Source organism: Delphinapterus leucas, chromosome 18 (genome assembly GCF_059928025.1).
Source record: "Delphinapterus leucas isolate spDelLeu-1000000601 "Yukka" chromosome 18, BTC_Dleu_Yukka2, whole genome shotgun sequence".
NCBI classification, from domain to species: domain Eukaryota; kingdom Metazoa; phylum Chordata; class Mammalia; order Artiodactyla; family Monodontidae; genus Delphinapterus; species Delphinapterus leucas.
The window spans coordinates 11,575,147-11,600,174 of NC_143146.1; the positions used below are offsets into that span (position 1 = coordinate 11,575,147).

General features: G+C 49.5%; 2 protein-coding genes across 3 annotated transcripts in view; one reads left to right on the forward strand and one right to left on the reverse strand.

The window, feature by feature from the left end:
• Positions 1-326: 326 nt before the first annotated feature.
• Positions 327-23,463, forward strand: LOC111176433 (G protein-coupled receptor 183-like). Its single transcript, XM_089899810.1, is given in 9 exon segments — positions 327-406; positions 8,748-8,826; positions 9,535-9,667; positions 9,855-9,947; positions 15,498-15,705; positions 16,421-16,493; positions 16,611-16,700; positions 21,965-22,085; positions 22,088-23,463. Coding segments are annotated over 9 exon segments (1,869 nt in total). The 3' UTR covers positions 23,080-23,463.
• The window catches only part of LOC111176435 (uncharacterized), a 36,545-nt gene continuing 12,490 nt past the window's right edge, over positions 974-25,028 (reverse strand). For both annotated transcript variants that reach the window (XM_089899410.1, XM_089899411.1), the window contains 3 exons: positions 19,229-24,973; positions 13,575-18,175; positions 974-12,184 (listed from right to left, as the gene is read on the reverse strand). The gene's annotated coding sequence lies outside the window, so the exon portion shown is untranslated. The remainder of the gene's footprint in view (positions 12,185-13,574; positions 18,176-19,228; positions 24,974-25,028) is intronic.

Consider the following 25,028-nt stretch of genomic DNA (forward strand, 5'->3'; position numbering starts at 1 on the left):
GTATAGCACAGGGAATTCTATGCAATACCTTGTAATAACCTATAATGGAAAATAATCTGAAAAAATATATATACCTATAATGAATCACTTTGCTGTCCACCTGAACCTAACACAATATTGTAAACCAACTATACTCCAATTAAAAAAAAAAGTCACCCACCAAGTCAAGCTTCAGTTATGTGAGAATCACAGCTATGGTTCTGTTTACACTTCCAGTGTGAAACTGTGGACCCTGTATCAAATCAGGAGGATGCGTGACAGCCCTGTTGCTCTCCATAATGTGTTACACCTGAGCAAAATGCTCTTTGCATTGTTATTTCCTAAAAATGCTTTGGATCAGATTAATTTGCCCAGACTTGCAGGCCCACTTCACCTCCCGGCTGGACGCCCTGGTTGACCTGCACAGGTGAGTGGTGCAGGGGTGCCGGGAACCAACAGCCTGCCCTCCGATTTCCTCCGTGAAACTTTGATCTGGGGAAATGACCCGGCCAGAGGTCCCAGCAGCTAGTTTCTTCTCAACAAGACTAAAACCTAGATGATTGTATTTCTTCAACGAAATAACAGAGCACAGAACAAAAGGTCAAGAAACCCAGAGAAATTCTTTTCTCTAAATCATTTGCCTAACTTAAAAGGCACTCATCACAAGCTGCGAGGCTGGAAGTATCCCGGCAGCTTTCTCTGCTGCGTTTTTGATAGGAGAGTGATTTTACTTCTGTAAGAAGTGTGCGACAGGCCCTGGTGTATGCAGGCACATCAACTATGGAGAGAGAAAGAGCTGTCAAACGTAGCTCTGCTATATAAGTAAGGTCTTGTCTTTCAGGCCTTAGGTGCTGAGAGGTTTCTCTAAGATGCTTGGGGCAAACGTTCAGGCAGTTGAGTAAAAGGGACTTGGGTACACATATGCATAGAAAAGAGACTGGAAGGAAAGACCGCAAAATATTAACCAATGATTATCTCTGTATGTTAGGGTTGGCTATAATATTTCTTTTCTTCTTTATGCTTGAGTACATATTCCAAACTGAATGCAAGGAGCATCAGTTACTTTAATCAGAAAAATAGTTTTAAAGTTCACGTTCTTCAAAGACAATCCCATCTGAGATGGACACAGGTGAGTGACAGGTGGGATGTGGATGAGATCAGGACATCAATTCATCAACACTTTTTATCCCAACCTCAGTGTGTGCCCAGCACGGTGCTGGGTGAGACAGGACGGGGAAAAAAAGGGGATGGACACTTAGTATTTACGAGATCCCAGACACAGTCCGTTCATATGTTACTCCCTTAACTCCTGCAAAACCCCGCTGGGTGGGCTCTTAATTTTCTCACTTTACAAGGAGGAAACGGAAGCCCAGAAAGTGAAGCAACTGGGCCAGGTAGCAGCAAACCCTGCACATCCCACCCTGGCAACTCCGGGCCCATGAGAGTTCACTCACCTTGGGCAGAGGGTGCAGCAGGAGGCGGCATAACCCAGCGTGCCCTTCAGTCACTTACCGACCAAAACCAACCAAAACTGCCTGGACTTTCTCAGGAGGCAGAGCCCAGCTGGAGGCTGTTACCTGGCCGGCAACTGAAGGCAAACTGAGCTGGAGATGGGGGAGGGGCAGTGAGAGGTGGGATGGCCACGTGTCCCCAAAGCCCTTGGAGGCATTGCCAAGTAATCAGTGAAATGCACTTAAAGCTTAAAGACTGGCTGCCAAGTACCTTATGAAACGGAATTCCAAGCTGGACTTACTTTTATTGTTCTCTTTGTGCTGTAAAGTCAGGCACAGTACTAATAAACCCGGTAAAAGACTAAGGCTCGCATAAGACTTTTTTTTTTTTTTGTGGTACGCGGGCCTCTCACTGTTGTGGCCTCTCCCGTTGCGGAGCACAGGCTCCGGACGCGCAGGCTCAGCGGCCATGGCTCACGGGCCCAGCCGCTCCGCGGCATGTGGGATCTTCCCGGACCGGGGCACGAACCCACGTCCCCTGCGTCGGCAGGCGGACTCTCAACCACTGCGCCACCAGGGAAGCCCCATAAGACTTTTTAAAAAACATTAAAACCACTAACCTCCCCGCAGATGTCAGACTTTTAACCTGATTCAGGGTCTGTGGTTCTCCTTCTCTGTGTGTAAAATCTACGTGAGCAAACATCTGCTTACTGCTGAGCGTGAGTCTTCTGACATCAGCAAGGAGCAGCTTGTTCTTCTGGGAAATTCAAGCTCTGAAGCCTGTTTTTCTTACAGAGAAACAATAAGGTCACCGAATAACCCAATAACCCATCCCTGAGTCCTGAGGCCTTTCTGACCTATGAGTCTTTGAAAGCACTTCTGTTTATTTCTCCTTTGTGGTGACAGAAGAGTGTGGGTGTCACCTCAGGGAGCCCACTGAGAAACTTCACTGAGTGAGGTCATTTGTATGAGTTAGCCAGGGTTGTCGTAACAAAGTACCACAGACTGGGGGGTTTAAACAACAGAAATTTATTTCCTCACAAATCTGGAGGCTAGAAGTCTGAGATCAAGGTGTCAGCAGGGTTGGTTTCCTCTGAGGTCTCTCTCCTTGGCTTGTAGACGGACGTCTTCCCCCTGTGTCCTCACGTGGTCTTCCCTCTGTGTATGCCTGTGTTCTAATCTCCTATAAGGCCACTAGTCATATTAGATTAGGGTCCACCCATATGACCTCATTTTAACTTAATCACCTCTTTAAAAACCCTATCTCCAAATACAGTCACATTCTGGGGTGCTGGGGGTTAGGGCTTCAACAGATGAATTTGATGGGGCGGGGGGGGACACAGTTCAGCCCACAACATTGCTGGGAGGAACAGAGATGCCATAGAAATACTCTGCTTTATCCTTTATGGATCAGGGATCAGCCTATGGGAGGCCCCATGAGGAGGCGACTTTCTCCACCCACTGTGAGCTCAGGATGGAGGCTCCGGTGAGGATGCTCCCAGCCCTCTGCTTCTACTAACTGGGACTCATGCTTCCAGCTCGGACCATGCTCTGAGGAAAGGGATCCCTAATCCAGGCAGCTCAGATGCCCACTAGGACCCTGCAGATCTCTGCGACAACACCTTGCCGTCCTGGAAGAGGGCAGAGACATTCACACCAGAGCAGCCCAGGTGATGGGCACTCTACCTGCCCACTGCCTTGAAGCAATTCTGTATCCACAGGAGTTTGGGGGTGGGGAGGAGGGGGTCTTACAGGTCATCCAGAGTGCAGGGCACCATGGTGATTTGGAGACACAAATGCCATGCAGAGAGGCAGTCAGGGCCGCCCTATCCGGCTGCCCCCCATCAGCTCTAGAAGGCTGCAGCTGGATTTATTCACTCATTCAACTGAACTCTGCAGGGGCCAGATCTGCGCCGGGCACAGGTGCTTGTGATTCATTCACCAGCGAAACAGACAACCCGTGAGCTCATGGAGCCTTTATTCCAACACAGAGGGATGGGAACAGACTGGGGCTGCACCCAGAAGTGTTTCCTGTGAAATGTCCACTCCGTCCCAGGGAACTGGGGACTCCCGGCCTCCTCTGCTGAGGGTTTCTGGGTGGTTTCCTGTTTCAGCCCCACAGCCAGGGGAAATTTCTGCTTTTTGCTCTTCTGAACTCTAAGCTGAGACACGCACATGCTTGATGAGGGATTTTTCTGGTCAGAGGAAAGTTTTATGTCCTGTGTGCATTTCTTAATATATTCTGAAAAACTCAGTTCAAGTGTCACTTCCTGTACGAAACCTTGTCTGAGCCCACCAGCCCTGCTTCTGTGCTCTTGCAGCGTGTCACCGTGTGGCGCGGTTGTTTGTCTGGATGAGCTGTACGCCTCCCCCAGCCCCTGGGTTCCACCGGGCAGGCTCTCTGCCTTACTGTCTATGTAACTGCCCTAGGGCTACTAGTGTCTGGCACAGAGAATGTGCTGGATTAAATGACAAAACAGAAAACCAGGTGGAGTACCTCCACCCTGCCTTCGGTCTGGTCCTTAGGGTCCAGCACCATCATACTTTTTTTTTTTTTTTTTTGCGGTACGCGGGCCTCTCACTGCTGTGGCCTCTCCCGTTGTGGAGCACAGGCTCTGGACGCGCAGGCTCAGGGGCCATGGCTCATGGGCCCAGCCACTCTGCAGCACGTGGATCCTCCCGGACCGGGGCACGAACCCGCATCCCCTGCATTGGCAGGCAGACTCTCAACCACTGCGCCACCAGGGAAGCCCCATCATACTCTTTCTGATGCCCAGATGGTGGGTCTATGACCACGTGATTTCAAAGCAGCAACGAGTATAAAAAATATTTTGAGATATTGGCAACAACTGAAGTGTGGTGTGAAAATCTGTTATTTCTCTCGGCATGGCTAAACCTTAGGGATTGTTGCCTGTGTTCATAATAGAAGGCAATGCTCAATTTCAGTGAGAGGTTAGGGAAAATAAAGATGTAAATTTTTCCTATTTAAGTTCATGAACCCTCTGAGTTCTAGTCATAGATTCTTTGAAGGATCCACATACATGTGATTAAGATCCTCCAGACCAGAAGTTTCATCCCCCAAGTCGTACTTAGCCCTTTCCCCTTGTAACCCCCAAGCCAGCTCGGGTGCAAGGTTCTGTCATCTCCCAAACCTTGGGTTGATCTAGAAGTCAGATGCCCTCAGCTCCTATGCTCCACCTGCATGGCATCCTCCAGCTGCAGACAGAAGTTGGCCCTTTCCCTGCTCCCCCACTGGGCCCCAGATGTGCAAAAGCATCCGTCGCAGGTAACTACACCAAACAACCTATAGCCCAGTAGACAATCCCTTCTCCCCAGTGGCCCTCCTTGGCCGCCCCAATGCCAGGGTTTGCTTCCTTTTCTTTTTCTCCTTTCTCCCCAGCACTGCCCAGTCTCTTTGGCTTTCCCCTTCTACCTTTTTTCCCTCTCCTTTTCATGCCAGAGACAAGTCAGCTCTGTCCCAGCCCTGCCCATCCCAGCAGCTCAGGTTCTCAGCCCAACATGAGGCTCTTCTTGGGTAGATATTTCAACGATTGCAAACTGTTTATCAAAATGTTTCTTCCAAATGCACCTAGAACTTTCCTCGATATAAACTTGGTTGAATACAATTTTCTTCATCGTATTACAACAGGGTCAAAGGTTCTTTGAAGAATCTTGCTCCTTTGGGATTTTCCCCCACTGATGTGCCCTTCTTGGAACAAGGATACGATCCGTATCCGTCACTATCTCTTCTGTTTCATTAGCCATTGGCCTCCTGTTCATTTGGGGTGATCTTCTATATCTCAGTCTCTACATTAAACACAAATACTTCATGACAAGTAGGTTTATCCAACAAATACAGGAACGGGTTATTATTAGGGAACCTATCAGTGTAATTCACAGAATTGAGGCATAGTTATTTCAGTAGACACTCCAAAAACATTTGACAAGCTGGATATTGTTGATAAACTCTTAGCAACGCAGGCACAGAGGCCACATTCCTAACCCTAACCAGGGTCTACCAGAAGTTTGCACAAATCATGACATGTAATAGTAAAACACTAGAAAGAAGGGGTACCTGCTATCACCGCTTCTCTTCAACCTTGTAATGTGGATCCTTGACAATGTAGGAAAATAAGACAAAAGGGCCTGAATCTAAAATGAGAAGAAAAATATTGTCACTATTGCAGGTGATGTGATGAACTACCTAGAGAATCCAAGACCCCGAATGAAAAACTAATGGGAGAATTTGGGGAGGTGGCTGGACGCAAGACCAACATACACAGATCAATGGCTTTCACATCCATTTGTGTGGATGCTTTTAAAAAACGATAGAATATAACAAGTACTGGTGAGGATGTGGAGAAATTGGCTCCCTGTGCATTGCTGGCGGGACTGCAAAATGGTACAGACACTGTGGAAAATGGTGTGATGATTCCACAAAAAATTAAACAAGGAGTTCAAATTCAAATTCTGGATATATATCCAAAGAAGTGAAAGCAGAGACTCAAACAGATGTTTGTACACTGAGGGTTCCTACTCTTCACAGCAGCAGTATTCACAGTAGCCAAAAGGGTGAAGCAACCCAAGTGTCCACTGACAGATGACTGGATAAAACAAATGTGACATGCATGTACAGTGGACTATTATTCAGCCATAAAACGCAGTGGAGTGCTACACTGTGGACGAAACTTGGAGACATTATGTTAAGTGAGAGAAGCCAAACACAAAAGGACAAATATTGTGTGAGGTTCCTAGATCAAATTCATAAAGATAAAAAGTACAACAGTGGTTGCTGAGGGCTGGAAGTAGGGGGAACTGAGGTGTAAGTGTCTAATGGGTATAGAGTTTCTGTTGGGGAAGATGAGAAAATTCTGGAGCTGGATGGTGATGACGGTTGCCCAACAATGTGAATGTACTTAATGCCACAGAACCACTCACTTAAAAAGGGTGAAAAAGGTCAATTTTCACCTTTTATGTGTTTTACCACAATTAAAAATCTATGGTTTTCTTAATCACTAACTCTAACTAATTAGAAAAGGTAAGGGGAAAGGGAACCTACTCCGAAGAGCAACAGAATCCATAATATAACCAAGAATGAAACCACTGACTCTCCTGTTACAGTCACTGTAGCTCTACAGGCAAATAAATGAACAAAGCTGAATGCAGAGTCCAGAACTCCCCCTCATTCCACTTCTAAGAATCTGTCCTAGTACCAAAACGTGTAGACATGTGCCTGGGTACATATGTACAAGGAGGCTCACAGAAATGACGTTTGCAGAAGTGAGCAACGTTGAGAGCGATGTAGGATAAAACCCATGGTTCAGTGAGGAAAGTCACCTCCCATTTTGCAGCTGTTTCAGAGACGAATCAGAGCTGTGCGTTCTGATGTGCAATGATCTTGGTGATATATTGAGAAGCAAGTTTTCACATAATTCCTCAAGCATAATCTCATTTGTTTATAGGCAAAATAAAAGCTATGTAGTTGTATATTACCTAGAGAGGTAAATGCATGGAAAAGTGTTTACAAGTATGCATATCAGACTGTTGTTGTCCTAGGGGAACTGTCCTTTACGAATTTTCTATGAGAATGTATTCAGGTAATACTTGGGATTTTTTTTTTTTTCTTTAATAAAGTAGGAAGAACCAGTTTTCTCAGTCCTGTGACAAGCTGGTCTTGTCTATGCACCTACCAGGTCTTCTCTGTGGAGCCAGCATTAGAGCATCGGTGGAGGAGGTGAGGACGATAGTTACAAGGCCTCCTGCTGGCCTTCCAGAAGAGGAGGTCTGCGTGGGGCTGTTAAGGGAACACCGGGATTCCACCTGAGACCCTCCATTCTGGTACAGCAGTCGGTTACTTTGGGTGTCCCGTAACCTTTAGCACAGTCATCCTTGACTTTGACCTTGGCTGTACATTGGAATCACGTGTGAGGACTGACAAGCTCCTGACCCTAATCTGCACCAGGGGATTCCCATTTCTTTGGTCCGGGGGTGGCCCTGAACTTGGGCCATCTCTCTGAATTCAGGGCTCCTCTGTTCTCCTGTTACAGCCCTCAAGGTGTTATCTAGTCTGGCACTTCTCACTTATGCCAGTGATATTTGAAACCAAAGGAGAGGCTTTTTTGACATTTGACCTAACTGGTTTCTGCTCATCACTCTATCCCATTGAGATGTGTTTTAACTTTTTCCATCCAGAGAATCTTTCTGCGTCTCCATCACCATGATGGGACATTCTCTCTGTCTCCTAGGCACAGAAGCCTCACCCGGACCAACCTCTCATTCATTTGGGTCCTTGGAGGAAGGCATGGTTTCCGTACGACTAAAAATATCTTTCCCCTCCATTAATAAGAAACCAAGACCCAGGAAGACTATTCAGCAACAAAAAGAAACAAACTGCTGAAACATGCATGCCACACATGAACCTCAAAATCATTATGCTCAGTGAAAGGCGCCGGATGCCAAAGGCCATGTATTGGATGATTCCATTTACATGAAGCATCCAGAAAAGGCAAAAACATATGCAGAGAGAGCAGATTAGAGGTTGGCCGGTCTGGGCTGTAATGGGGGGCAGTGACCATAAACAGACACAAGGGATCTCCTGGAGGTGCTGACTTGAAACAAACCAACTGCCAGAAATTTCTCTGGCAAAGATGGGTTTATCTGGGATCAGCAGAGAATTACACTTCGGCATCTGCAGCCATGGCGAGCCACGTGCAAGTCTCCACACAGCAAGGGAAGGAGAACTCTTTTATAGAGGGGAAGAGGAAGCTTGGAGGGCTGCTGTTGTAAACAGAGTCCATGGCTTTTCATTGGCTGAGTCCTTGCCAGGAAAGAAGAGGAGTCTGTTTCCTTCCTGTTGGGCTCTGCTATGGCCACAGGACATGACAGCTCCCCCTTCTGACTATTTAATCGAGGTTTCTGCTCATTAATTTTTTACAGGTGTAGTAGGGATGTTCCGAAACTGGATTGTGGTGATGGTTGCCCAACTCTAAATTTACTAAATACCATTGAATCGCACTTTCATGGTATACAGATCATACTTCCGTAGAGTGCACCAGACTGAGTAGAATTAAGCCCTCTTTCAAATGGATGTTCTTGGAGAATGTTAGACAGCTGGGGTTCCATGGCTGCTTCAGGGGAGGGTGCAGTTTAGCATCTCAAACAGCTCAGCCTTGGCTCCCAAATCACACACCCCTCTCAGCCAAACCAAAGCCCTAGGTCTCACTGGACCCACCCACCTTTTTACACTGTGCCCTGGGGTCTCTCTCTGTGCCCAGTCACCTTGGCGGAGGTCCTCTCCTAACCTCTAACCTTTGACAGGGCTCCCGCCGAGGGCGGCGGGCTCTGCATCTCCACCAGGTCCGCACAGCTGCCCGACTGGCCTCTGGCGGAGTGTCAGGTGCCCCTGTGAAGCCCGTGAGGCTTGTTCTCCGAGGGCAGCGGGAACCTGAGGGCACACCACTCACTGGCTCCCGCGCTGACTGGTTAGAACAGAGGAAACTGTAAACCCGTTTTCAGGGAGTGACAGAGGGAGAGAGCTGCTCAGTTCTTAATGATAACTGGTCCCCTCCCCCTCCCCTCCCCTCCCCTCCCCTCCATCTTCTCCTGGCATCCCCTCTGCTCTCCTCTCCTTCCCCTTCCCCTCCCATCTCTCCTACCTCCTCCCCTCCCTCCACCCTCCCTCTTCCCACTTGTATTGTATTGGGCACCATCTCCTGTGCAGACACTGAGCTAGGAGGTGGGCACACAGCAGTGAGCAAAGCCATCCTGGACCTGTCTTCAGAGTTCACAGTTTGTTGGGGGAGATATTAACCTAATAATCACACAAATCAAACGCTGACACACAAATAAGGTGTTGGAAGGAAGGGCCCATTGGGCAACAAGAGGTTCTAATTTAGAGGGTCCTTGAAGAGCACTTGGCCCAACAAGGTGATACTGAGGTGGAGGCTGGAAGGCTGAGAGGAGCTCCAGGTGAGGAGCAGAGAGAAGGCCCTGGGTGAGGAGGTGCACCTGGGAGGAGTGAAAGGCGGTCAGTGATTGGGGGGGAGGGGGAATCTAGCCCCTCCCCCAACAACCTCCACGGCCTTTCCGCTTCTTCCCACCAAAGCCAGGCCCCCGAGGAGAGATACACTCCCCGGAAAAACAGGGGATGCCGTGCAAATACAGCCTCACGTCACCTGCTCTCCACCCTCTCCCCTCTTGCTGCGTCTACCTGGTCAAAAATGATGAATCTGCCGTCGGTGGGCTGGGGGCGGGGTTTATTCTAAGACCTTGGGAAGGCACTGCTGAGGTTTGACTAGGGTGAGACACACCCAAATGATGTTATAACACCGCTGATGGGTGAGGGGCGAATGACTTGGGAGCCCTTTTGAGCCGAGTGGCCCCGGGACCTTAGGTCCGAGGTGAGATGGATCCCTTTCCTCCCAGGGGCTGTCTTGGTGGACGTGGTGGTGGGGATTGTCTGGAGCTGGAACGTGGGGACCCAGGCCAGCGCACTTGGCGCCAGCCCTGGTTTTGATGGTGAGGAAGGGCCCTCTGAAAAGCCCTGCCAGGGCCCTAGATTTGGGGACGCACTTCCTCCTCCCCCAGCCCTCCCTTCCCCTCCCCCCACCTCGAGGCCCCTTCTATTTATAGCGCTTCCTCTCCAGAACTCTGCACTTGAAAGGTGTCCTTGAAACACACACAGAAGAGAAAAAACATTCTGAAAAATGTCAAACCACAGGTCCTTTCCCCACTCTTCAAGTTTCTAGGTTTGTACTATTCCTGGTTGACCCTAAAGTAGAAAGGGTCAAACGGGTGCCCCGAGTTTTAATGGTTCAGAAGGTGCTGGTTGTTGGGTCCTGGCTCTGGCAGCCTCCTGGGGACCAACTCAAGGGTCAGGGGACTTGACCTCCTTTCTCGTGGGTAAAGTACGGGGCCACAAACACACAGCCCCATCTAGCCTGTAACTTTGACAAGATCAGCGACAGTGATCTCAGGTGGTGAGATGGAAGTTGGAAAGTACACTGAACTGGAAGCCAGGATGTCACGGTCTAGTTCAAACTGTGTTTAGAAACATCACTTACATCTCTGAGTGTACCTTCCACTCTGTAAATTTAAAAGTTGGACTAGACCCGTGTTTTACAAGCTTTTTTGACCCAGAGCACACACACCCATAACAAAAGTCCCATGAAATATTCAATAGTATTTATGTTTATTGTGACGGTTTTTTTTTATTCTGTTCCATTTAAAAAAAAATTTTGATCATGACCAACTAAAATAATTTCAAAACTTACTATAAATGGTTAAAATAGTAAATTTTATGTTATGTATATTTACCATAATAAAAAAATTGAAAAACCCAGTGTGAATTTTACAATGCCTGAAAAATATTGGACTACACAATCCCTGACTTCTCCTCCAATTATTATTTTTAAATTCTAATTGTGCAGTCACAGAGGAAAAGTGCCTCTTTGATAAAACGTTCATTAAGCTTAATTTTTTTTTCAGATAATTAAAAATGTTTTCTCCCTTCCTCTCTTTTTCTCTTTTAAATATCAACTAAGTATGGCATCAACTAAAACTGCACCCATGCATACTCTGTGGCCCAGAAATTCTGCCCTGGGCATATCCCAAAGGAAATGAGTGCATATGTTCACCCAAAGATGTGCTCAGGAATGTCTGTAGCACACTATTTGTAACAGCCTCAGCTGGATACAACTCAGATGTTCACCAGCAGGAAAATGAATAAATAAGTAGTGATCTATCCCAGCAAAGGAATAAAGACAGCAATGGGAGTGAATGAACTACAGCTATTAACAGTATGGATGAGTTGCACCAAAATACTGTTGAGCAAAAGAAGCCAGAGCTGGAAGAACACATTCCGTGTGATTCTATTCATATCAAGTTCAAAACCAGGCAAAAATAATCTAGTATCATCACTAACATAGTAACCTTGGGAGGCAGTGACTGGATGGGGCTGCTGGGGTGCATAGACTCTTCTGGGCTTTTTATCTAGTTGCTGGTACATGGGTGCATTTCGTAGGGGTTCATAATGAACCCCCCGCCCCAAAATGTGTCACTTTTGCATGAGGATTATTTTGAGCTAAAGGCAATCGATACCCTGCGGGTTCTAGAGAAATTACTGCCCCTCCCCTAACTACTTAGAAGAATTTCAATTGTGGATTTTTCCCAGAAAAAGAGTTGCTACCAGAGTTACCTTTTACCAAAGTGGCCCTATCTGTATGTCAGGGAAAGCGCATCTAATTACCCAACATCCGCTCTTCTTCTTATCCCCACATGAATGACCCTCCCGTCCTTGGAAACCCCAGGTCCTGATGGCATTCCTCAGCTCAGGATGGCATACAGACCTCATCTTACCTTTCTGTCTCTGACCCTCTCATGTATGTGTGGGTCTCTGACCTTCTCCTGTATGTGGGGTTCCTGTATATATGAAACTAAATGTGATTTTCTCCTGTTAATCTGTCTCATGTCAATTTAATTCTTAGACCAGCCAGAAGAACCTAGAAAGGCAGAGGAAAGTTTTCTCCCACATCCTCACCATTCATCTCTGGGAAGCCTCCCTGACTACTCGGGACCAGGACAAGCATCCCCTCGGGTGGTCCCTTAGAGCCCTGAGCTCACTCTCAGCTGTGTCTGTCTCTCCATAGAGGTTGCCTGCCTGTTCATCTGTCCACTTCACCAGAAGGAAGGACTCTGTCGCTGTTGTATCTCTAGCTGGTTCTGGAAGTTCAGCATAATGTAGACATTCACTCCACCTGCGGGAATAAATAGGTTACTCAAGTGTCTAGAAGTCTATCAAGGATTAAATGGATTTTAAAAAGGAGGAAGAAACAAATACATCTGTAACCACCCCCAATCCTTCTCCTCCTCCATCATTAAAAAAAAAAAAAAGGGGGCTTCCCTGGTGGCGCAGTGGTTGGGAGTCCGCCTGCCGATGCAGGGGATGCGGGTTCGTGATCCGGTCCGGGAGGATCCCACAAGCCGCGGAGCGGCTGGGCCCGTGAGCCATGGCCGCTGAGCCTGTGCTCCGCAACAGGAGAGGCCACAACAATAAGAGGCCCACGTACCACAAAAAAAAAAAAAAAAAAAAGGATAAAAGGCATTAGTTTTACAGACCCCCGCTCCCCTCCCCCAGCAGTGGCTGTACCCAGAACTAAGCCACGTGGTGCCTCTCTGCTTATGCTTGGGGCTGAAGATGCTCATGGAACAGAGACGAGCAAACCACAGAGATGAGATAGGGGTGCACCCCTGCTTCCCTTGGGCAGGCAGAGATCACATCAGAAATCAATGCCCTGTGAAGCTGCTTTAAGGGTAACACCCAGGGCGGTTGCCAAGCTCAGACATCACCAGCCACAGCTGCAGTGGCTCCACCCGCCCCAGAAACAGCAGCACCGAGTCCTTTGTGTACTTCATATCTGGGTGATACTATCCCTTGGCCACCTCCTTAACCTCCAGCCCCAGCTGCAACCTCCTTGAAATTGAACCTATCAGAAGAAGCACCTGGATCTTTGATGAAATTTGCTGTGTGGCCTTAGACAAATCACTTAACTTCTCTGAGCCTCATTTTCCTCATCTGTAAAATGGGACTAATAGTGCTTCTTTGTCGATGAACTGAGGTATAAATAAATATATAATAGTTAAGAGCGACAGAGAGTAAGTCCTCAATCAAGGGTGCCACTACTATTACTGTCATTGCTATTGATTTTCTGGGCCAGGTGGAAGATGACAAATATTATAGATTACAAGGAAGGAAGTTGTCAAGCCACCTTGAGAAGGAATCAGGACAGTCAGTGGGTCAGGGAGTCGTACCATAGGTCCAAATCCTAGCCTTTGAGGGACAGTATTTGCTGAGTCATCATGTGTTTGGGGCTGAGAGGAGGTGGGTGTAGGGATTAAAGGGCTCTGCATTGTGAGAGGAGCCCTGAAAAGGAACCAGGAGCTGAGGGTTCTGGTCCCGTCTCGCTGGAGAAAGCCAGGAGGCTTTGGGGAAAAAAAAAAATCCCATGTGTCAGTTTCTCTACTTGGAAGACAAAAATGTCAGACTAGATCAAGGGTTCTCTACCTTTTCTTGTGCCATGGACCCTTCAGGTGAAACTAAGGACCTTCCTCAGGGTGATGGTTTAAAATGTATGAAACTTGAATCACCTGTAATGGGCTATGAAGAGAGTCATGATTTCTGTCAGTGACAGAGTCACAGGTACACTTCATTCCACTGTGACCGGCTGCCAGGGCCTAGGCTGCCAGGTTGCAGTTAGAGCCTAGTGAAAATAAAGAGGTAATTGTTCTCCCACCCAGGTTCACAGGCCTCCTGAATCCTGGCCTCCCAGGGACTAGGCGATGTCTCCCACACCTTCCACTGTAGCAGCCCCTGTAGATAAAAGAGCCGCTGCACTTCCTACCGCTGAGGAACTCAACAGCTGGTTGAAATGAAACACCCCTGCCCAAGAAATGACTGGAGAACAGCCCCTGAGAGCGTGAAATCCCATGCATAGTATAGGTGGTAAGCACAGGATGGCGGCCAGTGAGGGCTGCTACTTACACTGGACAAGATCATAAAAGGGCAGGAGAGATGGCAACTTTGTAAGGGATCCGCTAGGTTCCAGGCCAAGCACGTGCTAGGGGACTGAGCGATGTGTTTCTATGAACACAAGGAGAGCCCACCATGTACTTTTCAGTCATGTGTACACACGAAGGGGACCAGAATATGCCACCCACATGTGCCTCTTTGGCATAAGGATTATTTTGAGCTGAAGGCAACTAAGAAAAATAGCAGAAAGAGAAGGAAAAAATATCTCTGCCTTCTTCCTATTTGGCTAAAAGCAGGATAGAAATTTCCATTTGTAAAGGCATTTCACCCTCCTTACCAGGAAGACAGCAACTCTTAATCATCTGAGAGGACTCGAGACTCTTAGCCCAGAGCCAAGAGAGGAAGGTGCATGATAAACGTTACTAGACAGCCCTCAATCTTCTACTCCTTTCCCCATCTATTACGGCATCCCCACACCCCCTCCCTGCTTTCCTCTCTCTTGTTAGTTTCCACCACTTACCGCTCTTTGTTTTGTTTTTTTTTTAAACGAATTATTTATTTATTTATTTATGGCTGCGTTGGGTCTTCCTTACTGCACGCGGGCTTTCTCTAGTTGTGGCGAGCGGGGGCTACTCTTCGTTGCAGTGTGTGGGCTTCTCATTGCGGTGGCTTCTCTTGTTGTGGAGCACGGGCTCTAGGTGCACGGGCTTCACTAGTTGTGGCATGCGGGCTCAGTAGTTGTGGCTCATGGGCTCAGTAATTGTGGCACACGGGCTTAGTTGCTCCGGGTCATGTGGGGTCTTCCTGGACCAGGGATCGAACCCGTGTCCCCGGCACTGGCAGGTGGATTCTTAACCACTGTGCCACCAGGGAAGCCCTACTGCTCTTTGTTAAAATGCTGTATAAACTTATTCCTATCCACTTTGGTTCCTCACTTCTTTTCTGTGAAGCCTCCCGGGCCAAGTCAGAGTAAAATTGTTAACGTCAGATAAAATGTGTGCGCCTTTCTCCTGTTTGTTCATCCTGTTCGTTAGTCTCTTGTCCAATTAACTGACACAACTGCAGCCACTAAACCCAGAAGGGCAGAGGAAAAGTTTCCCCTCCCAGCACACACAGGTACGTACGTGTTCCTGGCTCGAAGCTGGTGCTCAGTAAATGCTTGTTGAACGACCCATGAGTGAACAGTGTGGGGTGAGGGTATTCCACAGTTTGTTGCCCTTCGTAGGCCTGCTAGTCTGCCCTTTTAGTGGGAGAGCCCTAAATGTCTTGAGGACACGAAGGAAGGTTCTCCTGGGGTTTGCCATCTGTGTGTAAGTCAGGCACCTCTGGAAACTGCATTAGTTCTTCCTTCTGGGCCGTGGTAGGGAAGTTTATGGTAAAAGGTGCAGGTAAGACAGGGCTTCTTTACCAAACTTCTCTCCAACTGATCTGGAGCTTTGGGGGACATCTTTTAGGGACCAATCTACACGAGGGAAAAATGGGGTCCCATGGCCTTCATCAGTGGGAGGTCAGTTAGGGGGGCGTGTTGACCCAAATTCTAGACAGGGGAGGGGTGGCGGGGAACCGAGGCGTGAGGGATGTCACGCCAGAGACACAGAGCTCGGGGGTGGGGCTGGGGTCCAAGGCCGGGCTGGAGAGCCGGCTGCTGACTGAAGCGCCTTCCTTCCACGTGCAGAGAACGCTCAGAAAGAAGCTCACGCTCACATCCCTGGGGCAGCAACTTGGCAGCGTTACAGCCCTGATCCGGGGGTGGGTCTGATGCCTCACTGATTCGCCAGCTGTGTGGCAGGGAAACGAGGGGGGCGCGGGGAGAAGGGGTGGCTGGGGAACACCCTGGTTTCATCTGCCGTCCAGCCACTGCCAAGTGCAGCCCTTGGGAGTGCGGCCCAGCAGAGCTGCATGTGGGCTTTCGGGCTCCGTTAGAGCACCTCGCCTGGATCACAAACCCAGGGAATCCCGAGCCACGCTGAGTCTCCCCTCGCTTCCCTAACCCCAGCCTGAGCTTGGCAGTGTCCCCAGACGGCACTTCTTGCTTTACTTCGCTCATCACCCCCTCATGGGGGGAGGGGAGGGGGGGAGAGAATGCTGGCTGCTTTTGAAGTTCCTGACTCTGGTGGTTTGGGAGTAACATCTATGGCCTAAATCCCTGCCTGTGGGGGGCAAAGAAATGGAACAGAAGGGAAACCGCTTCCTAGAGCAACATCCCCCCACTCCCTCCTTCTCGGGAGGTGTGGGAGACAGGCCTGCGTGGGAGGCCATGTGTCTGAGCGAGCTTGTCCTGTGGCAGGAAGATCAACTTGGCTGATACCCTGGGTGTTTTTTTTTCCCTTTCTTTCTTTCTTTTCTTTTTTTTTTTCTTTTCCAGCAGGGGTGGGTGAAGGGAAGAAGAGTCTGGAGGCTAGTGCGGTGCACTGATTCAATTCCTGCAGAGGGGAGAGTGCTCGGGGCGCCTTCGATGCTCCAGGGCCCCCTGGGAAGGCAGCTGGCCGCTGCACGAGACTCCGCCGGGCTCCCTGGCGTCACCCTCGGTGAGTGAGGTAAGTCGGCCAGAGGTGAGTCTTTTCAGGCACCGCAGGAAGGACGTGCCTTGCTGGGGCTCAGAGAGATTGTTCTGCTCTTCACACACCCTCTCTTTCTGCTTCTGTTGGGAACAGGTAGAGCATCCCTATCGACCCCAGCCACCAGCCAGGACCCCTGCCATGCCTGACCGGGCGGAAGGACACGTCAGGCCAGGAGGACCAAAGGTCAGTGTCAGTCTCATGTCATGGAGCAAAACCGGCTGACAGAACTGGGCTGCTTTCACTGGATCACACCCTGGTGTGCAGACACTTAGAACCTTCTGGAAGCTCTCTGGATCATTCTTCCCTACATGGCTGCACTAATTGATAACCCCTAACAGGGGCACACCTGGCCCTCCACAGTCACAGCTGGGTGAGTCTCAAAAGGCACATACTCTTGTGAGTGGGAAATGCGTCAGTAGCTTCATATTAAGACGTAAAAGACTGTAGGGGAGGGGACATGTCCCTTCTTCCCTTCTGGCTTCTTTGGCTGGCCTCATCACGAAATTGACAAGAGACAGATTAACAGGAGAAAAACAAACAAAAGCTGAATAACGTGTATACGTGGGAGAGACCCAGGAAAACTGAGTAACTCGCCAAAATGGGCGAAACCATCACCTTAAATGCTTTCCTCAGCTGAAGGCAACAGAAGATGTTAGGAGTGGGGGAGCTAGAGATGAGAGGCGAGTGGCATAAAGCACAGTAAACAAGGGTAAGGTAGCTCTGCAGATTTAAGTCCTTGCCTTCTGCATTGACTAGAGTGTCTACAGATTGAGTCATTACCCCTCTTCTTGGTACGACAAGGGAGACACTCTTACAAATATAAGTGTCTTTTACAAAGGGCAACTTCTACTTGGCTTTCAGAGCTTCCTCTGTGCCTGTGCCTTCTTAAAAATAACCAGCTCAAAAGAATCCTTAGGCCAAACACGTGTATTTTGGGGTGGCAGATTCTGCTCCCCTACAAACCAACAGTGGGTCATTTCCTAAGAGCAGATGGGATGGAGTTGGAGAGATAGGATACTTTGCGCTTGTGGGGGGAGAACCCGGGGGGCGGGGAGGGCGGGGCAGAAAGGGCCCAAGGAGCACACCTTCAGCAGGTGTGGGCCAGAGCCCACGGTGCACAGAGCAACCAAGCGGTCAGCCACTGGGCAGTCAGTGCTCCTGCTGGGGAAGGGACGCTCACGCGGAGGTCTGCACCCGCATCGACAAGCAGGAAGGCCAGAGCGGTGGGTCTGAGGCGTTAGGGCCCCTCTCTCGACGGCTCCTCATTTGGGTCTGATCTCCCCGGACTCACATATGTGACAGCACCCGCCTGCCCCTCTTTGGGATGTGGATGTGACTTCTCCGTGGGTGCCCTGGGAAGGGGGACCACGGGGCTCCCAGCATCACCCACCATCCAGACAGCTTGTTTTGTGCCAAATACCAAAACAGGAAGAAGATTCGGAGAGGCCCAAGGGGCACGGGGTTACAGAGGTTGCTAAGGCGCTGAGGGGTGAGTCACGGGGAGCAGGTACCTGTGAGTTGCCCTCAGATGCTCAAGCACCAGGTGCAGGGGCTGCTGCAGAGACCGGAGGTTTCGGGGAGGAAGTGGCGCTTGGTGGGGCCTTGGGGCTGTGCGGTGTACCCGGCGCCCTGGGCTGCGGGCCGGCGTGTGGTTTGCCCTGGGGAAGAGGCCCAGGAAAGTCAGGAAGCAGGGGACACTTGCTCAGGGTGGTGTTTCCTTAGGAGCCAGTCCCACCCCTGTGCCCAGTGAGTCCTGAACAGACAGGAAAAGGGACACAGAAAGTTCCAACAGGCATCAAACCACTGCTCTGTGACTGATGGCCAGTGATTCCAGCGGCTGAGTCGACCTGTGGCTGAGACCCTCCTGAGCTAAACTGGCCCCTTGAGACACCCTCCTCGCCCTGCTGGGGGCACAGAGCCCATCCCCTCAGCTCCCACCTCAGTGCGACCTGAGGACCGGACTGTTCAGTGAAGGGATGAATAAGAAGAGCCTTCCCTCTGGATTCAGAGCTGGCAGGACCCCTGGGAGAGCGTAACTACCTATCTCTATCTAGCTGTCTATTCATCTATCTCTTTCTATCTAGTCACCATCTCTATATCTATCTAATCTATTATCTATCTACCATCTATTTACCTACCCACCTATCTAACCATCTATCTATCTATCTAATCATCCTCACTATATCATCTCCATCCATCCATCCATCCATCCATCATCCTGAGGTTCAAAGGACTTTTCAGTGTTCCTCTCTCTACTGTTCAGATGGACTTTTCTTACTTTCCATTTGAATGGAGGCCCCTTCTCCACCTGTAGAGACTAGACAGAGCTCTCTATATGCATAGGTTGCAATGAGGCATAATCTACAGGAGGATCCCTACTAGCTATAGCCCCAAATCGGTAAAGGAGGGAACAGCTGTGTCCTGACTCAAGTGAGGTTTTGGGGCTCACGGAGCTGGTGCCCTTCAAGCCAGCACGTGACCGCAGAAGTTCAGCACCTCCACCTGGATCTCTGGTCCCGTGAGCTATTGTGGCCCTTGGGTAAACTGCACACCCTCTGCAATCACAGTGCTCACGTGTGCATCACAGGGACAGTTACTCAGCCTCCACCTGCTGCACAGAGAGCATTGGTTTTCTCCACGTATATGCCCAGTAGTGGGGTTGCTGGGTCATATGGTAGCCCTATTTTTAGTTTTTTGAGGAACCTCCATACCGTTCTCCATAGCGGCTGCACCAATTTACATTCCCATCAACAGTGTAGGAGGGCTCCCTTTTCTCCACATCTGGAATCTAGAAAAATGGTACGGATGAACTTATCTGCAAAACAGAAATAGAAACACAGATGTAGAGAACAAACTTATGGATACCAAGGGGGGAAGTGGGGGTGGGATGTGTTGGGAGATTGGGATTGACGTATATACTCTACTATGTATAAAATAGATAACTAATGAGAACCTACTGTAGAGCACAGGGAATCTACTCAACACTTTGTGGTGACCTAAATGGGAAGGAAATCCAAAAAAGACGGGACATATGTATACGTATAACTGATTCACTTTGCTGTACAGCAGAAACTAACACAACACTGTAAAGCAACCACACTCCAATAAAAATTTTTAAAAATAATAAGAAAAAGATAATGATAGTAGTAGTGGTAGTAGTAATAGAACAGTAATCATAATAGTAATAATGTCTAACACGTTAAAAAAAAAAGAAGATATATAAATGGCCAGTAAACCTGTGAAAAGGTGCTCACTGTCAGTAGTCATTAGGCAAATGCCAATTGAAACCACAAGAAGATACCCCTGCACACCCACCAGACTGGTTCACCTGAAAAAGACTGACCATGCCCAGGCCTGGTGAGGATGAGGTGCCATGGGAATCCCATACGCTGTTGGGAGTACGCAGAGCGGCTGCTTTGGGAAAGTGATGGCCAGGATCTACTAAAACGAAACGTGCAGAACCTGTGATTCACCAGCTCCACTCCTAGCTATGTACAGTACTCAGCAAAATAGATATTTATGTGTCATCAAAGACATGTGAAAGAACATGCATAGCTGAACTTGATATAACAGAAATGTTCACCAACAGTAGGATGGATGTAAACAGGTGGTGATGCATACACACAAGGGACTATCATACAGCAACGAGAAGGACCACACCACAACTACACCACAGCATGGGTGAATCTCACAAACTAATGCTGACCCAAAGAAGCTCTGTGGGTGAGAATACACATACCCATGGCGTATGATTTCATTTACTTAAAGTTCAGAAGCAGGCATACTGAGTTGTGATTTTAGAAGTTAGGATATTGATTACCCTTGAGTGGAGGTAGAGGCTGGGGGGGCAAAGGAGAGCTTCTGGGGGTGCTGGTGAGGTGTCTCCGAATCTGGGGTCTAATCACACAGACGTGTTCACTTTATGAAAATCGTCAAGCTCTACTTTTATGATTTGTGCACATTTTTGCATGTGTGTTGTGATTTGTAAATGGCTGCAAATTCTTTGACCTTCCTCCTATTGAGAGATGGGAGCTATGTCTCCTCTTCTTGATTCTGGGTGGGCTTGTGACTCACTTGTAACAGCAGAAGGCGGACATGATGACACCACACTTCCCAGGCCAGCTTAGAAAAGCTGATGCAGTGTTTTTGAGTACAGTGTGTTCATAGAAAATCTGAGGGTCAGTAAGGCCAACAGATCAGGGGATGATTGCTGTTGAAAAAGAGAGCTTGTTACTTACAGACCCCAAGAAGAGGGGCCATGCCACATCACGGGGCGCCACAGGGGGAGAGCTGGGGTTGGTCAGGAGACAGAGCCAGAGGAGCAGAAATGTGGGCAAGAGCCTTTACTGTGGTTTCGGTGGAAGGGAACAGGCAAGGCAGGGTCAGCAGGCTTAGGATTGTTTGAATCATCTCAGGGGGCTCTGGGACACAGGGGCTGCCCCTGGTACCTGGCCCTGGGTTGATTAGGGCAGATGGTGGGAGTGGTTGGTTTGCATTTGAAAAGTACACTCAAGGGATTGGTTAACCCAGGGAAGGGCAGCCCCTCCAGGGTCAGCCAGGCCCCAACATGTCAGAGCACTAGAATATAGAAAATAAAAGACATGGTTAATAGACGGAGATTCTACCTAGTTTCCGGGACACTTTCTTTTGGAGCCTCAACCTACTGTGTAAGAAACTGAGGTACTTGCAGGCCACCATGTTGCAAGGAAGCCCCCGCCTCACGAGGAACCCTCGTGCAGGTGCTGTAGCTGACAGTCCAGTTGAGGCTTCGGCCAAAAGTCAGCGTCATTTGAGTAAAATCACCTCCGGATGGTTCCAGCCCCTGCCACTGAGTAACCCTCAGCTGTCGATTCTTCCCAGCTGAGGCTCCCAACAGTGGGGAGCAGAGAAAAGCCAATCCCACTGTGTCCTGTTCAAAACCTGACCGTGAAAATAATAAAGTGTTTTAAGTTGCTAAATTCTGGGGGTAATTTGTTACATAGCAACAGTGAGTGGAACGGTATGTCACACTTCCACATAAATTTACTTAAAAAGAGGTAGGCTTGTATGTACCACATCTTCTTTATCCATTTACAAAACAGAAACAGACTTACAGATATTGAAAACAAACTGATGGTTACCAAAGGGGAAACACTGGGGGAAGGGATAAATCAGGAGCCTGGGATGAACATACACACACTACTATATATAAGACATAACCAACAGGGCCTACTGTAAAGCACAGGGAACTCAATCTGTGATAACCTATATGAGAAAAGAATCTAAAAAAGAATGAATATATGTATATGTATATGTAACTGAATCACTTTGCTGCACACCTGAAACTAACACAACATTGTAAATCAACTATAATCCAATAAAATTAAAAAATAAAGATATATGCTTTTCATGGGCATGTGGCTTCAGCAAATTATTAAGTATTACTCGATAGAGGTGTAACCCCACAGATACAATATTACATTTTAATTTTTTGTCTCCCCAAGGACCTCTATGACGTGGCTTCCTGCACGGCTGACCCAGACAGCCTCGTCCACCACGCCGACTCCTGCCTTCCTCACCACCCACCCCGGTGGCCAGCGTGATGCTCTCTTTGTTCTACACAGCCCTCTTGGTCTTCGGCACCCTGGGAAACATCCTTGCCCTTCGCCTTGCTTATCAAAAGGGCAAGAAGATCAACTCAACAAATGTCTACCTGGTCCACCTGGCAGTGTCCGACCTCCTGTTCACCCTGGCCCTGCCCGGAAAGATCGCCTACTACGTGCTGGACTTCAGCTGGCCTTTCGGTGAAGGGCTCTGCAGGCTGACGGCCTTCATATTCTACGTGAACACTTATTCAGGGATCTACCTGATGGCATGTGTGAGCGTGGACCGTTACGTGGCTGTGGTCCACACCCACCAGTGTCTCCCGCTCCGCGGACCCCGGCCGGCCAGGCTCATCTGTGTGGCTGTGTGGGTCCTGGCGTCTCTGCAGACGGCGCCCCTGCTCCTGCTCTCCATGACCAAGCTCGTGGCCAGCAGGCTGACCTGCATGGAGTATGACAGCGTCCAGCCGGTGCTCACGCTGCCCGTCGTGGTCCTAGTGATCTCCGCTCTGAGTTTCTGCGGGCCGGTGGGCATCATTCTCTTCCGCTATGTGAGGATCACCATGAAGCTGTGCAGGATGGCCCGGGACAACCCTCTGACAAGCAGGAAGGGGCACCACCGCAGGGCCTGCCTTCTCACCCTGGTGGTGCTGGTGGCCGTGCTTGTGTGCTTCATCCCCTACCACTTCAATGTCATCCAGTTCATGGTGAGAAAGGTGCTCCACCAGCCAACCTGCCCCGAGCAGAGGGCTTTCAAACTGTGCCTTCAGCTCACGGTGTGCCTCATGAACTTGAACTGCAGCATCGACCCCGTCATTTACTTCTTCGCATCTACGCGTTACAGGAAATGGCTCCTCAGCATTTGGAAGCTCAAAGCGTCAGCATCCTCCACCTCCCCCGCTCCGGGAAAAAGTTCCTCAGAAGCACAAAATATCAACCAGACTGGGGGCTCCTTGCCCTTAGAGGAGAATGAGGTCTAATAGGTCATGGGCTTTAAGACTGCATCTGGGGCTAGGGTTCCAGCGTTGGGGCCCCAAAGCTTATACAATTTGGGCGGGTGTGGGTTCTTTAAGAAAAAGAATACAAAACAATAGATGCAAAATTAGGTACAAGGTCTTGGATGGTAAGTGAGGAGCCCTGAAGCTTGCGCTCATTAGCTTTACGGTGAACCTACCTCTGATGTATCCTAATAAACGCCACTGCGTCCTTGGCCTCTGAAGGGTGTGCGGTTTCTTCCAGGAAAAGAGTATTTTCACAGCAAATGCAGTCACGACCAAAAGAATCATTGGCTGAGTACTAGATCCACAATTTAGACAAGGTTTCCGAATTGGGGTGGCAAGTTGTTGTAAAGAGTAAAAATACTCCCCCGCCCAAAAAAAACCACACAAAATTTCTAAAAGCTTGGCGCTAACGTTTACAAAAACGCCAAGGTTCTCCTGAGAAAGTCAGAAAACATGGGGAGGACGCACTTGACTCCAAGTTATTGGCCCAGCCGCCTCTGGCGTTGGGGGAGTGGGGTGAGGGGACTGGGCATTGTGCACTTTTGTAGGAAGAGTCTGAATCTAGTCCCAAGCCCCTTATGACAATGCGTGACTGGGGACATCGCTGGGGGAGAAAGTCAGGAAAGTGGGCACTAGCTTTTCATTTGTTTTGTGTGTGTCAGAAAGTGCTTATCCATGGGAGTGTTGTTTCCATTTGGTCAAAACAAACCTTTCCGGCGCTTTCTTGAGTTTAAAACAAGGCACAGAGCGTTTCCACTTGGGCGATTTTGAGTTCTGTAAAATAAAACACGCGTTTCCCTGCCAATGTGCGGGGAGCACCAGGGCCAGCGTGACGTCTGTCTCTGCGGCACGGGCCCAAAGCAACATGCTCACGGCCTCCGCAGCGCCCCCTTGCCCCCTATCCCAAAGCTCTGGCTCCAGATGGGTCCCCCCTGAGGTCGTCCCTGGTCCCTGACCAACAGTGGCCTCCTTCTGCTCCAGATGATCAGCTGCTTCCACCTCCCAAGTTCCAAGTTTGGGGCACTTGACTCTCGTGCGCAGAGCTTCACGGTGGCTCTCCTGAGAGGGGGCTGTCTCACGGGGCACCAGACTGTCAGCTCCTGAGACGTCCGGGGCACGGCCTCCTCCTCTCAGCCCCCCGCATCACAGTCTATGTTACTCCTGGGGCGGGAGCTGGTGCTCAGTCCGCCCTCGCTGGTTTGAGCTGATGAGCTTGCTGTGTCCCAGGAGAGGCTCTCAGGGGCTCACGTCGAGGCTCTGGGCGCGCTTCTCTTCCATCCTGCCCCCGACTCTGGCTCCGCTGGGCTCGGGGCAGGGAGGACACTCAGCTCCAGAGTGACCCACAGACACGGAGCTGTGGCTCCTGTGGCCAGACAGGTCCCAGCACTGAACATCGATCCTGGGGACGTGGTGCTCGTGGTGGAGGGTGCTTCCTGCCTGCGGCTGGGGCAGGACTGGTGTTTAAAGGCTGGAAGAATTTGCAAGTCTGCTCTTGGGGCCTGTGGATTGAAGGTGCAGAACCTCAGCTGAAAGGACCATCTCTGCACCCTGAGTACCTCTCACAGGAGCCCACAGCTCATGTCCACACCTGGCTGGGGTGAAAAGCTCACACACCCTGTTTGCACTAACCCAGCCCTCATCAAAGGGCATGGAGGTGGCAAGAGAGGGCCTGGCCAGCCTGCAGTTTGCTGCCCTCACAGCCAGGGGCTTCCTCCGTGGAGAGCGGCCAGGCCAGCAGGGCTGCAGACCTGTCTGACTCCGGACATTACAAATCCTTCTTGGCCATCCTCCCAAGCATTTCTCATCACCTGTCCTCGCTGCACGCCAGGCTCCTCACATCCAAAGCTGCTTGGGGCTGGTTTGTGCTGAGCACCTGGAAACAGAAAGGAGGAAGTCACATCCGGAGGGCATTTGGGAACAAAACAGGA